The sequence below is a fragment of the Dama dama genome, chromosome 4 (assembly GCF_033118175.1).
Source record: "Dama dama isolate Ldn47 chromosome 4, ASM3311817v1, whole genome shotgun sequence".
Classification (NCBI taxonomy): Eukaryota; Metazoa; Chordata; class Mammalia; order Artiodactyla; family Cervidae; genus Dama; species Dama dama.
The window spans coordinates 54,911,479-54,925,560 of record NC_083684.1 but is presented as its reverse complement, the minus strand read 5'-3'; the positions used below and the strand labels follow the sequence as shown (position 1 = coordinate 54,925,560).

At 48.3% G+C, this 14,082-nt stretch overlaps 1 protein-coding gene across 1 annotated transcript; it reads left to right on the top strand.

The window, feature by feature from the left end:
* The first annotated feature begins 941 nt into the window (after window positions 1-941).
* On the top strand, window positions 942-13,842 carry LOC133051151 (cytochrome P450 2B4-like). The gene is made up of 9 exons (XM_061135605.1): window positions 942-1,112; window positions 6,460-6,622; window positions 6,770-6,919; window positions 8,205-8,365; window positions 9,795-9,971; window positions 10,449-10,590; window positions 12,441-12,628; window positions 12,802-12,943; window positions 13,360-13,842. The coding sequence occupies exons 1-9, from the start codon at window positions 942-944 to the stop codon at window positions 13,548-13,550; spliced, it is 1,485 nt and encodes a 494-aa protein (XP_060991588.1). The 3' UTR covers window positions 13,551-13,842.
* The last annotated feature ends 240 nt before the right edge of the window (window positions 13,843-14,082 follow it).

The window sequence follows — 14,082 nt, the reverse complement described above, 5'->3', positions numbered from 1 at the left end:
CATTGATCAAACTGCACACAGTCTCTGCTCTTGGAGGTCAGAGTTTAAGGAGTGAAACAGACACAGAGACAGAGAGAGACAGCAGGAGAGACACACACACAGATATGGACTGTCATCGGGGGATGGAGGAAAGTCCTGCCGCTGTGAAGATGGAGCAGGAGGCAGGGAGAAAACTCAGGGCATCAGAGATCTGAAGACCCCAGAGCTGTGTCTCTCACCCCGATTGTTTTGTTTTTCCTGTCTCTCCCATCTGTGGCTCTCACAGAAGGGAGGGCGAAGGAGGGGGGCTGCCGAGATAAAGGCTGAGTGTCTGCAAGCTCTGTAGTGGCAGGGACTGTCTGATGCGCGCGCACACACACACACACACACACACACACAGACACACACAGACTCACACACACAGACCCATCCCACCACCACCACCACCACGAAAACGCAACACACCTTCATGTGTGAGGCACCACATAAATACATAGATCCACATACGTGCAGAGACATATGTGTAAGCACACTCATACTCATGTGCAGAAACACACATGGGCATGTTCACATAAATACAAGGCCTCTTTCATGTGTAGGAATCATGCAAGCACACACATGGAAGCAGGTATACACCAAAGTATTAAACACAAACCCAGGAACAGAGCTAAAGCCAGGAGACAACGCATGCTCCCCATACCCACAAAAGTCAACAGACTCATGGTGACCTTGTTATGGCTACCGTGGTGTCTCTGCCAGCCTCTAGGGAGGGGCTGTAGAGGTGTCAGGGGAGCAGGTCACCTGACTGCGGGAGCAGGAAGTATGTGCTCCTTTTCTTTTGAGTTCACACTCGCTGAGGATTCCAGGGAATGGATGATGTTACATAACTGGGTGTGGAGGCAGGCTTAGCATAAAAGGCTCAGCCAGAAGCCCAGCGGTTGGGACACCGTTGGACGGCGACCATGGAGCTCAGCGTGCTCCTTCTTCTTGCTCTGCTCGCCGGACTCTGGGTCCTGCTGGCCAGAGGCCACCCAAAGGCCCATGGCCGCCTCCCACCTGGCCCCCGTCCGCTGCCCTTCCTGGGGAACCTTCTGCAGATGGACAGAAAAGGCCTGCTCAAATCCTTCCTGAGGGTGAGACTCGGGTGGGCGGGGTCTGAGGGTGGCTCCTTGCCTCTATCCTCGGGGATGATTCATCAGGAAATGTGAGGCATCCTTCCAGGCTCAAGGGTGGGCTGTGGGAAGTTCTGCGAGGAAGGGATGTGGAGCTGAAGTGTGGTGGATGGCAATCAGGCAGTCAGGGGCGTCCCTTGCTCAGTTGCAAGTGTGTGGGCACTGTCCCTGGAGAGGGTGGGCGGGTGTGAAGTGGTGTTTGGGTGTGAGCCGGGGGTATAGAAATCCCTGCTCCTCTGTCCCCCTCTCCCGAGTCCCTGCCTGCCACAGGGAGAGAGAGAGAAAGGGTGCTGGTACCAGTCAATAGGTTTCTCCTCTGCCAACGAAAGCTGTCAAAGATTGGCCCCAGCCAGAGCCAGATAAAGGGGAGGAGGGTGGGGGAACAGAGGAGGCAGATCCCAAGTTCTTACCAATCGTTAACATTGATGTGCAATGAGTAGCTGACCCTGGAGTGTTTACCAGGCCCTGTATCATGGCTCTCTAGGCATGATTTCATGATGGATGATCTATTTATGTATCAATAATGAAATCCATGGGCTACCCAGGTGGTGCAGCGGTAAAGAATCTGCCTGTCAGTGGGTTCGAATTCTTGGTTGGGAAAATCCCTTGGAGTAGGAAATGGCAACCCACTCCAGTAGTCTTGCCTGGAAAATTCCATGGACAGAGAAGCCTGGGGGGCTACAGTCCATGGGGCGGCAAGGAGTCAGACACGACTGAGCAGCCGAACACATGCACCATGTAATCTGCACCCTCGAGCCCACTGCCCAGCAGGTCAGGCTTAGGGAACACTCGACAGTAACCCCCAGCAGCCCCAGTGCTCTGTCCCCTCCCCCCAGCCCCTGCAGTGACCACACTCCTGAATCTCGGGCTTGCCATCTGTTTTGTGTGTTTTTGATTTTTTGTGCTCTGCTGGTCCTTTGCTGTGGTGTGTGAACTTCCTCTAGTTGTGGTCTGCCAGCTTCACTTGTAGCGCATGGGCTCTAGAGCGCGCAGACTCAGTAGTTGTGACTCAAGAGCTCTCTAGTTGGGGCAGTCTGGTTTAGTTCCTCTGTGGCATGTGGGATCTTAGTTCCCCCACCAGGGATCGAACATGTGTCCCCTGCATAGGAAAGTGGGTTTTTTTTACCACTGGACCACCCTTGATTTTAAGGGAGAGTGTTTTATCACAGATGTGGGGGCCCCAAGTGTGTATTATTTCATTTCCATCACAAGGGTGAACACTACGGACTTTGGCGGAAATAACTGGACTTAGTTTCTTCACTCAGAATTAAGTGGCTAGGATTTACCTGTATTGTGGAGCGAAATCATTAGGTCTTGGTTACAACAGCTCGTGGCCTAGAAGAGGAGTCGCCCTCACCTTAGAGAAATAGAGAGTGACGACAGCCCGGGGAAGGCACTGGGCCGTAGTTACACCCTGGGACTTCAGAGAGGGGATGTGCGAGTCCAGCATGGAGGCCTTTTCCTCTCCTTCATAGATGGAAGCTGCCTAATAATTTGTTATTTTATTTATTGTTATCACATGCACACTCAGTTGTGTCCGACTCTTCGTGACCCCATGGACTGTAGCCTTGCACACTGCTCTGTGCATGGGATTCTTCAGGCAAGAATACTGGTGCGGGTTGCCATGTTCTACTCCAGGGGATCTTCCCAATCCAGGGATCAAAACCCCTTTTCCTGGGTCTCCTGACAACTTGGGGATCACTAAATCCTTTGGGAGTTTAAGTCATGGTGGATCCCTTCCTCCGTAAATATTCACATACATTTTGCATAAGTTTTTGCTAGTTCCAGACCCCCTAAATCTCTTCTATAGCTCTTGCAAGGATCCTTTGTGTGTCTGTGATCTTCTTTTTTTCCTGTCGTGTCATGGGGCATGTGGGATCTTAATTCCCCAACCCGGGATTGAACTCATGCCCCCTACCATGGGAGCTTGGAATTCCAACCACTGGACCACCAGGGAATTCCCCATGATCTTCCATTCTAATTGTGTCTTTGGAGAGAGAGAGAGAGGTTGAGGGAGATAGAGGGAGGGAGGGAAAGAGAGGTCATAGGTTAGTAGGTGTCATAATTTACTTCCAAATCCTTCTGGAGTCAGATGGATGAGGGTTTGTGTTCCAGATTCAACTCTTACTCATGGAATCTTAGCTTCTCTTCAGCAAGATGAGGTTGTGATGATAAGAATGCCTGCCTCATAAGAGACTTGTGAGGACTAGATAGTGATTAGAGCTTGGTATACAGTAAGTGCTCATTAAATGGAGGTAACTTGGTCTATTCATTCATTTATTCATTCATTCAGTGGTAACTTACTGGGCACCTTCTGTGTGCCAGGAAACATTCTAGGCATTGATGATGTGGCATTAGACAGGGCACACAAACAGAGAAGGAAACATTAGGTTGGTAAGAACTATGATTAAAGTAAAGCAAGGTGATATTTTCAAGAGTTGGGAGAGCCAGAAACCAGTGGTCTGTGACAACCTAGAGCAGTGGGATGGGGTGTGAGGTGGGAGGGAGGTTCAAGAGGGAGGGGACATAGGTATACCTACGACTGATTTATGTTCACATATGCAGAAACCAACCTAATGTTGTAAAGTCATTATCCTCTAATTAAATAATTTTTTACAAAAGTGACAGGAGCTACTTGAAGCTACTTTAGAATGAGTGGTGAAGGAAAGGCTCCATCTTGCCTTGTTGCTGATCAGACACCCTGAAAGATGCCTGTGGAAGATATCAATGAGAGACAGGTGTCAGAGCCAGAACTCAGAAGCAGGAGCAAGCTCAGCATGTTTGGGGAACCACAGGGAGCCTGGAGCTGTGGGATCGAAGGGTCTGTGTGAGTGGGTGGAGATGTCAGAGGGGTTATGGGGCAACATCGTGTAGGGCTCTGTCCACCATGGGGAAACTTCAGGTCTCAGTCTCAGGGTAGGAGGAGTGCGGGATGGTTTGAAACAGGTTAGGATATTAATTAATTTACATTTTAATGAGGTAGCTCTGGTTTCAAGATAGGGTGGGGTATGCAGTGAAAGGATTGTGTGTAGCACAGGAAAGGAAGTAAGGAAAGAGGGTTTGTAGAGATCAAGGTGAGAGAGTTTTCAGTGAACTTAACCTTTTTATAATTTTAAGTCAACTTTTTAATCAATTTTTGAAATTGTAGTATTGCTGATTTCCCAAGTTTTGCTGATTTCTGCTGTACAGAAAAGTGATTCCGTTGTACATATATACGCATTCCTTCTAAAAGTCTTCTTTTCCATTATGGTTTATCTCAGGATATTGAATGTAGTTCCCTGTCCTATACAATAGGACTTCATTTTCTATCCTTTCCATGATAAAAGTTTACATCTGCTGTGCCCAGCCTCCCACTCCATCCCCAGGTCTTCCCCTTGACAACAACCTGTCTGTTCTCTATGTCTGGGATTCTGTTTCTGTTTCTTAGGTATGTTAATTTGTATCATATTTGTTTCATTTGTGTCACTTTTTAAATTAATTTTTTTTACACTGTGTTACCTTACTTTAATTATTATTTCTTTGGCCAGATTGTGCAGCATGCAGAATCTTTTGACTGTGTCATACTTTAGATTCCACATACAAGTGATATCATATGGTGTTTGTCTTTCCTCTTCTGTAAGTCAACTTGTAAGTGAAGTTTAACCTTTAGGGTAAAGTACACAAATCCTACATGCTCAGCTCAGTGAATTTTTTCAAAGGAACATACTAATGGAGTTGACATACAGATAGGTAACAACTTGGCTCATGCCCAGAAACCTCCTTAAGTCCCCCTTCCAGTCACCACCCTCCTATTATTCTGACACCATAAGTTCCTGTTATCTATTTCTGGATTTCATATAAATAGAATTATGACATATGAACTCTTCTGGGTCTATTTGCTTTCACTCAATATTACATCTGTGAGTTTCATTCTTGTTGTTGGTTGTAGCAATGGTTTGTTTTTTCATGGCTGCATAGTAGTCCACATTATTAATTCATCACTAGTTGTTTATTCCCTATATTGCAGAGCATTTTATTATAAGGCAACTATGAATCTCCTCGTTTTTTATTTTGCTGAGCACCTGTACGCATTTTAGTTGAGTGTATTTCTGGGAATGAAGCGGCTGAGTTACTTAGTATACATGCCTCCAGCTTCAATAAATACTGTTGACTGTTGCCCAAGTGGCAAGATTTGATGTTATGATTTTTCAAATTTCATCATAAGCCCCAGAAGGCTATCACTTTAGCTTCATGCCTCCCAAGTGGGTGGTTGGATCTCTGGGGAAATTGCTAGGAGGCAGATGGGGGTTGAAGGTGGGTCACAAGGAGGATGATTTTTTTTAAAAAATATTTTATTTATTTATTTTTCCTGTGCTAGGTCTTAGCTCTCTTCACTGTGCAATGCAAATGCTTAGTTGCGGCATGTGGGATCCAGTTCCCTGAGCAGGGATTGAACATGGTCCCCTGCATTGCGAGCTCAGAGTCTTAGCCAGTGGACCACCACGGAAGTTCCAAGAAGGATGATTTTTCAGTTGAGATGCCAGTGAGATCTCACCAGACTCAACTAATATCACCTGGGCTGGGGCCAAATTCTTAATAAGAATATTTAACCATCTGTGCTTCTTAGGGTGCTTTCCAGGTGGTGATAGTGGTAAAGAACCCACCTGCCAATGCAGAAGATGTCAGAGTTCTTGGTTCGATCCCTGGGTCAGAAAGATCCCCTGTAGGAGAGCATGGCAACCCACTCCAGTGTTCTTGCCTGGAGAATCCTATTGATAGAGGAGCCCGGGGGACTATGGTCCATAGGATCATAAAGAGTTGGACACGACTGAAGTGACTTAGCACACACACATGCTGGTTAAGACACAAACCAAGCCAAGCAGTGTGGACTGGGCTGGGTCATGGGTTAATCTTTTAGTTGCTGGGTTCTGGGAAGCAAAAACACAGACTGGGGTGTAAGGTCTTGGGTCAGTGGGTAGTTATCACTCTATATGTAAGTGTTTAATTACCAATCTATATGTAAGTGTTTTAGGGCTTCCCTGGTGGCTTAGATGGTAAAGAGTTTGCTTGCAATCCAGGAGACCCAGGTTCGATCCCTGGTTTGGGAAGATCCCCTGGAGAAGGGCGTGGCCACCCACTCCAGTATTCTTGCCTGGAGACTTCCTTGGAAAGAGAAGTCTGGCGGGCTACAGTCTATGGGGTCGCAAAGAGTCAGACACAACTGAGTGACTAACACACACACACAAGTGTTTTCCTGGTTTATAAATGGAGATGGGGACAGAGGTGCATGCTGAGTAATAGCAGCCCTGGCTGTGGGTTTGCTTGGCAGTTCCAACAGAAATATGGGGATGTCTTCACGGTGTACCTGGGGCCAAGGCCAGTGGTCATCATATGTGGGACAGAGGCCATTCGGGAGGCCCTGGTGGACCAGGCCGAGGCCTTCTCTGGCCGAGCGAAGATCGCCGTTGTTGACCCAGTTTTCCAGGGATACGGTAAGGGCCTCAGGGCGACCGGGAGGGGACAGGGGATGAGGATGGGGATTGGGGAGGGTGAGCCTGGGAAGGGAAGATAAGGGGTGGAGTGGGACCCGGAGTCTCCTTGAAAATTCCTCTGCCACCCAAGCCTGTCCTAAACCCTAGGTGTTATCTTTGCCAACGGGGGACGTTGGAAGGCCCTTCGGCGATTCTCTCTGGCCACCATGAGGGACTTCGGGATGGGAAAGCGGAGCGTGGAGGAGCGGATTCAGGAGGAGGCTCAATGTCTGGTGGAGGAGCTGCGGAAATCCCAGGGTGAGCCCTGGGGCGGGTGTGGGCAGGAGAGGAACACGGGGAAGCCGTGTGAGCACAGTAGCACAAAGAGAGAGGGTGTAGGTGGGCAGAAAGAGAGATGTAGAGACAGAGTGGAGACAGAGCTTGGGAGGCCAGCAGAGGAACAGGGACCGGGAGAGGGGCAAAGAGACGGGGCAGAGGTGGGTAGGTGAGAAATGCGGGGGGCAGGAGAGGTACAGGCGTACAGTGTCAAGAGGAGGGCAAAGACGACTCAGGCAGTAAATAGCATGTTAGTTGCCTGTGTTCAGGGGAACCGGTTCGTGGTTTGATTGTATCTGTCAAGGGCCAAAATGTGACTTCAATTAAAACAAAGTAAAGAGAAAAAAAGAGAAAACAGACATTTCAAAAAAACGAACATACTGTGTTTTCCTTTCTTTGGCTGAACAACTGGCAGTGAGCGAGGGGGGCAGTCGGGATTTTCTGCTCTTAGAAAGTCAGGTGGGCACTTCTGGGGGCTTTAGGATTCCTCAGAAACGTCCTGAGACATAGGGGTGACAAGATGCTTTCTTAAGAGATTTTGAGACTTAAACGGAGAGTCTGGGAGGAAGAGGCAGAGCCATTGACAGCTGTTGAGGTATAAGGATGGAAGGACTCAGAATAAGACAAGAGGAGACAGAATGATTCAAATGGAGACACAGAGAGGAAGAAAGAGACAGAGATGGAGGGATCGAAGCAAAAAGAGGAGACTCAGAGAGGCAGGAAGGAACAATGGCAGGGAGAAACTGAGGCACGAAGATTGGAGAGAGACAGAGAGGCTCAGGAAAGGGTGTGCAAGGGAAAAAGAGACAGTGGACAGGAGAGACCCAGGGAGAGGCCGCACTGACCTACAGGCCTGGGTGCACAGCCCGCCCTCCCTCCGCCTGGGGTGAGCTTGGCGCATCCAGACACCAACAATCACGTGCAGAGCAGTTCCCAAGGACCGGAGAGCTCTAGGGGTGGATGGAAAAGATGGGGGTGGGGGGGAAGGGCGGACAGTTAAGGGACCAGGAGAACAGAGCTTTGTCAATGGCACCTGCAATTGATTGAACAAGTCCACTGCACCTTCTTCACAGGACTGACATGAGAATTTAATAAAATAATATGTGAAGTGCTTAGAATAGGGCCTGGCACAACTAGGCTAGTGAGTGTTGGCTGTGATGAGGCTGCTTTTTTTTTTAATTGTGAGTTACTGATAGAGGAGAGTCACACAGAGACAGCTCCCCTGGCACTAGAGTCTGTGTCCTGTGACCCACCCCTTTCCGTCTAGGAGCCCTCCAGGATCCCGTCTTCTACTTCCACTCCATCACCGCCAACATCATCTGCTCCATTGTCTTCGGAAAACGCTTTGACTACAGAGATCCTGAGTTCCTGAGGCTGCTGGACTTGTTCTTCCAATCGTTCGTGCTCATCAGCTCCCTGTCCAGCCAGGTCCGGGAGGACAGAGCTCCGGTGGACACCCAGACAGGGGAGAGGGGTGATTTGCTTTTGGGAACTGGAAATGCAGCTTCCAGCCAGAAAAGGGACAAAGACAACAGAGAGACAGGGACACAGAGGCCTGGGGGAAGGGAGAGATGGTGAGACAAGGACTGAGAGAGTAAGAGGAAGAAAGGGGAGTGATGCAGGAGGGAGAAACAGGAAGAGGAATCAAAGACACACACATGAACCTGCTCCTCTCTTCAAATAAAAAGGTAAAGTGTGTCTTTCTCAATGAACCTAGAAATACCCCTATTGCAAAATGTGAAAGTGTTGGTCCCTCAGTTGTGTCTGACTCTTTGGGATCCCAGGGATTGTAGCCTGCCAGGCTCCTCCTCTGTCCATGCAGTTCTCCAGGCAGGAATGCTGGAAGGGGTTGCCATTTCCTCCTGGAGGGGATCTTCCGGACCCCAGGCATTGCAGACAGATTCTTTACCTTCTGAGCCACCAGGGAAGCCCCACCCATATTGTATGTTCAGTTAAAGAGTTAAACTTCAGAAAAGTCTGCCTGGCTGTTCCTCTCAACCGAGAGTGCAGGTCAGAGTCACAGGAATGAATATGGGAAATCCAAATTCCCATGACCTCCTAGTGGAGAGTCAGGCCTGGAAAATCTGCAAGGAGGTTCAGATGAGTACTTGCACAAGTCCAACACAGGGTTTCAATTTTCTTCTCTCACAGAGAACCACAGAGAGGGGGAAAGTCTGGAAGGAGTTCTGCCAAACAGTTAACCATGTTATCTCTCGAAGGACAGGTGAAGGAGGAATTCCACATCATAGTTTATACTATCCTGCATTTTTTGCAATTGTTGGCAACAAGTCAGATGTTAGATTTCTCATTAGGCAAAGCAATAGACATAAGCTCCCAGACAGTCAGTAGCTTCATTTTGTGTAGGCATCGTGTTATCAACGCCTGACACAGCAAGATGATGCAAGAGGAGGAAAGAGGCAGAGAGAGGTTTGAGTAGAAGAGATAAACTGGCTGGGGTAGGCAGGGACAGGGCAGAGGGTAGATGAGCAGGAGACCCATGGAGATGAGGAGAGGTGGAAAGGAGAGAGAGACAGGTGGGCCAGAGACTAACAAGAAGACACAAAGAGAGGGGGAAAGATGCAGAAAGAGAAAAACGTGATCTCTTACACAAAGGAGACACAGAAGCAGTGAGTGAGGGGCTCAGATACAGAGTGAGAGCTGGAGGGAGACAGAGACTGAGAGGTGGAGAGAGAGACAGAGACAGGGAGACCAAGACACCCCAGAGAGGCAGAGAGAGATGGAGAGAGAGACAGGAAAACAGAGATCCCTTGTGAGGGTACTGGGCAGAAGGGCTGTCCCTCCCTGTGACCCGCTAGCTGAACCCTGCAAGGGCCTCACAGTCCCTTCTCTCCCGCAGCTGTTCGAGCTCTACCACAGCTTCCTGAAGTACTTTCCTGGCTCACACAGGCAAATCTACAAAAACCTGCAGGAAATCAACGTCTTCATTGGCCGCAGTGTGGAGAAGCACCGTGAGACCCTCGACCCCAATGCCCCCCGGGATTTCATTGACTGCTACCTGCTCCGCATGGAAAAAGTAGGATTTGGAAGAGGCAATGGGGTGGAAGGGAGGAGACCAAAAGATATAGTGTGAAAAGGGAGGGGAAAGGAGTAGAGCAGTGGGGGGAAGGGAGAGGGGAGGGGAGATTTGGAAGGAAGCAGAGGGAGAGAGGAAAGAGGGGGGAGTTGCTGGGGAGGAGACAGAGGTTCGGGAAACACAGGACAAGGGGGAAAATGCAGCAGCTGGTGAAAAGAGTCACAGAGGCAGTGAGACTGGGAGAGGAAGGGAGACAAACACACCAAAGAGATGGAATATGATTGAAACAGAGCAAGACAGAGCGAAGGGAGATTGAGACCAAGATAGAGAAATGGTGGGACACACAGAGAAAAGAGGAAGGGGGAAAGGGCCAGACGGTGTAAGACCCAGAAACAGATGGAGGGACCCTGAGAGAAGAGGTGTGGGCAGCAGGGCCCCCGGCCTCCCCTGATGTGAACCCCACCCGTCTTGATTCAGGATAAATCCAACCCGCAAAGCCAGTTTGATCATCAGAACCTCATCATGTCTGTTCTGTCGCTCTTCTTTGCTGGCACGGAGACAACCAGCACCACGCTCCGTTACGGGTTCCTGCTCATGCTCAAGTACCCGCACATTGCAGGTGGGCAGGCTGGGAACGGACACTGGGAGGGGCTTCTGACCCCTCTGCAGGTCCAGAAATGGGGCTAGAGGTCTTTGGTGAAGGAGAGAGGCAGCTTTCCCCTCTTACACCAGGAGCCTTAGGTTGTTTTTGTCTTTCTGTTTCCCTTGGCCCCTGACCAGGCATGGAATTTGCACCCCATGCTGTGGCAGTGAGCAGCCTTAACCACTGGACCACCAGGGAAGTCCCCTGAGCAGTGCAGGTTTTGAATGATCTACCCAACTAAGCCAGCCCTGCTGGTGGATGGATGAATGAAGAATTTGTCAATCTGGGGAGTTCCCTGGAGGTCCAGTGCTTAGGACTCAGTACTTTCAATACCATGGCCCTGGGTTCAATCCCTGGTCAGGAAACTAAGATATGGCAAGTAGCACAGAGTGGCCAAAAAAACAGAATCTGTCAATCTGTTTTCCCACTGTTTCTTCTATCACTTAAATATCGACCCACTCATTTACCCATCTGTCCTTTCAACTCATCAATCAACCTGTGCACTTAGATTCTTTCATCTATGATTCATCTAGGATATATACATCCATGCTTTATTTGGACAAACTAATTCATCTATTGATCTTTTGAAACAGTGATTCATTGAATGAAGTGTTTGTCACTGATTCATCTGTTTCTTCATTTATTCATGCATCCATCTTTTTTTCTAAAACTAGGTTACATACCTTAATCCTTCCATTGCTTGTTTTTCACTGCATCCTTCACCCATCTATATTTTCATTTATTTATTTAATAACACACTCATTTATTCACCCTTGATTTATATATCTATCATTCAATCCATCCAACCACCCATTTATTCCTCTGTTTACCTGTTCCTTTAATGTATTCATTCACATGTTCTTCCATAAATTTAGCCATCCAACCATTCACATGAGTTATTGGTTCATCAAGTTCATTTATTTATTTGTCTATGGATCATTTAGTAATAAATTATTCTTTGATAAGTTAAGAATAAATTCATTCATTAGCATTCTTCCATTTACCAGTCTTTCCACTCATGAATTGGAGAAGGAAATGGCAACCCACTGCACTATTCTTGCCTGGAGAATCCTGCGGACAGAGGAGCCTGGTGGGCTGCTGTCCATAGGGTCGAACAAAGTCGGAAACGACTGAAGTGACTTAGCATAAATGCATACATTGGAGAAGGAAATGGCAACCCACTCCAGTTATCTTGCCAGGAGAATCCCAGGGACAGAGGAGCCTGGTGGGCTGTCGTCTCTGGGGTCGCACAGAGTCGGACACGACTGAAGCGACTTAGCAGCAACAGCAGCAGCAGCTGCTCATGATCTACTAATTGATCAAATGATTGATGTGCTCATTAATTTCTCCAGTTGTTCATGGGTTAATCCACTGATGTGTTTTACTATTATATTCCTGAGGACCTAGCACAATGCCTCATCTATAATATACACACAATAAATATTAGTTCATTTTCTACTCATCTTAGAGGAGGAACTTTGATAGGTTCATAGCCTTGAGTTCTTAGTCTGAAATTCTGAGCAAAACTGGGATTCACATGTGTGTGTGTGTGTTTGGTTGTGTATGTTGGGAGAGAATCCATAATGTTCGTTAGATATTAAAGAGTGAAAATTCTTGTAGTTTTCCCATTTCTCCTCCCACCCCAAGGTGGTTGCTCAGAGGAGTGTCAATGATCTAACCATTTCCTATCAGTTTTCTGGGCTTATTGGCCTGGAAATGAATGGACCAATGTTCATAGAACATTGAACTGTGTTCCAACATAGAAAGCAGTGTTCCTGGTGAAATGTCTCTATTATGAGGTTCACTGGTCCCACGCTTCTGTGCAGAGAAAATCCACAAGGAGATTGACCAGGTGATTGGCTCATATCGCCCACCAGCACTGGATGACAGAGCCCAAATGCCATACACGGATGCAGTCATCCATGAGATTCAGAGATTTTCGGACCTCATCCCCATTGGCGTGCCCCACATGGTCACTAAAGACACTCATTTCCGAGGGTACATCCTCCCCAAGGTACAGCACCTCACTGGGCTGCCATATCTCCCTCGTGGGGCTCTCCTGGGTTCTCTTTCACCTCCCAACCTTGACCTCTTTTTGGCTTTGTCACTCACCCTTGGGTCATGATGTGTAGGGGTGGCTTGGGGGAGGAAATGGAGATATCTTTCAATCTTGTGACCCTCCCTCAGGGCACAGAAGTCTACCCCATCCTGAGCTCTGCTCTCCATGACTCGCATTACTTTGAGAAACCAGATGACTTCAACCCTAACCACTTTCTGGATGCCAGTGGGGCGGTGAAGAAAAATGACGCTTTTATGCCCTTCTCTATAGGTAAGCTGGGCCTGCATTCCAGAGTGCAGGTGCCATGACCTCTTGAGGACAATCAAAGAGAGGTCTTTGTTCATTGAGCAGTTTATCTGTGCCAGTTGCTTTACCTGTATTAACTCATCTCATCTTCACACCAACCCTAGAGGGGGCTTGAGAACCAAGATCACATCCCAAAGGCACAACTCTGTAAGGGGGACAGTTATATCTCTCTACACACAGGTATTAAATCTGTTGAGCACCACTATGAGCCAAACATTTTATCAGAGTTTGAAGATAACGCATCAGACAAGTCACAAAGAGACACAGTTTGGCTTTGGGTAGTGATGAGGCAAAGTGTGTGCATCCGCTCCCAGTGCTCACCGTGATCCGAAATTCTGTGCCTTGTGTCCACATGGTGAACCTTTTTTCTGTCCCCACAGGGAAGCGCATCTGTCTTGGTGAAGGCATCGCCCGCACCGAATTATTCCTCTTCTTCACCACCATCCTCCAGAACTTCTCCGTGGCCACCCCTGTGGCCCCTGAGGACCTTGACCTTACTCCCCGGGAGAGTGGGGTGGGCAAAGTGCCCCCCAGCTACCAGATCCAGTTCCTGCCCCGCCAAAGAGGCTGAGGGAAGGCGATCAAGGATACCAGGGTCACGTGTGTCCCCACCTCCGCAGAGAATGGCCCCCGAACTCTCTCCGTGTCTTCCTGCCTCTGAGCAGGCTGTGCTGTGAGCCAGCATCCCTCCCCTCCATGCATGCCACCTCCTTGGGAAAGTCCCACCTGCATCTCACTTCCTTCCATCCTTCTGCAGCTCTTCTAAACTCAATGAGGTGTCTCCTTTCACCTATTAATAGATTTCCACAAGTGATGTATACATATATACATAAATATGTGTATATATGTATATGTATATATATGTACATGCATATGTATATGTATATACTTGGTTGAATAAATGAAGCAAAGAATGAAAACTTGCCTCAGTATCTCTCAGCATTTCTGCCTTTGAGGCCAGAACTTACCCAAGTGACTAGTCCCCTCTTGAGAATAACCACAGCCTCCCTTTCTCCACACCTTGGGCTCCTTGATCTGTGCATCCATGAGCTCACTTGAGTCCTTCCAGTAGCCCTACGTGGTGAGTACAATGATCATGCCCA

What these genes read in the sequence shown, in the direction of transcription:
- LOC133051151 (XM_061135605.1), top strand. Translation starts at nt 942, where the DNA reads ATGGAGCTCAGCGTGCTCCTTCTTCTTGCTCTGCTCGCCGGACTCTGG. An exon ending in TGCTCAAATCCTTCCTGAGG is followed by an intron (nt 1,113 to 6,459) that starts GTGAGACTCGGG and finishes TTTGCTTGGCAG; the next exon opens with TTCCAACAGAAATATGGGGA. An exon ending in TCAGCTCCCTGTCCAGCCAG is followed by an intron (nt 8,366 to 9,794) that starts GTCCGGGAGGAC and finishes TCTCTCCCGCAG; the next exon opens with CTGTTCGAGCTCTACCACAG.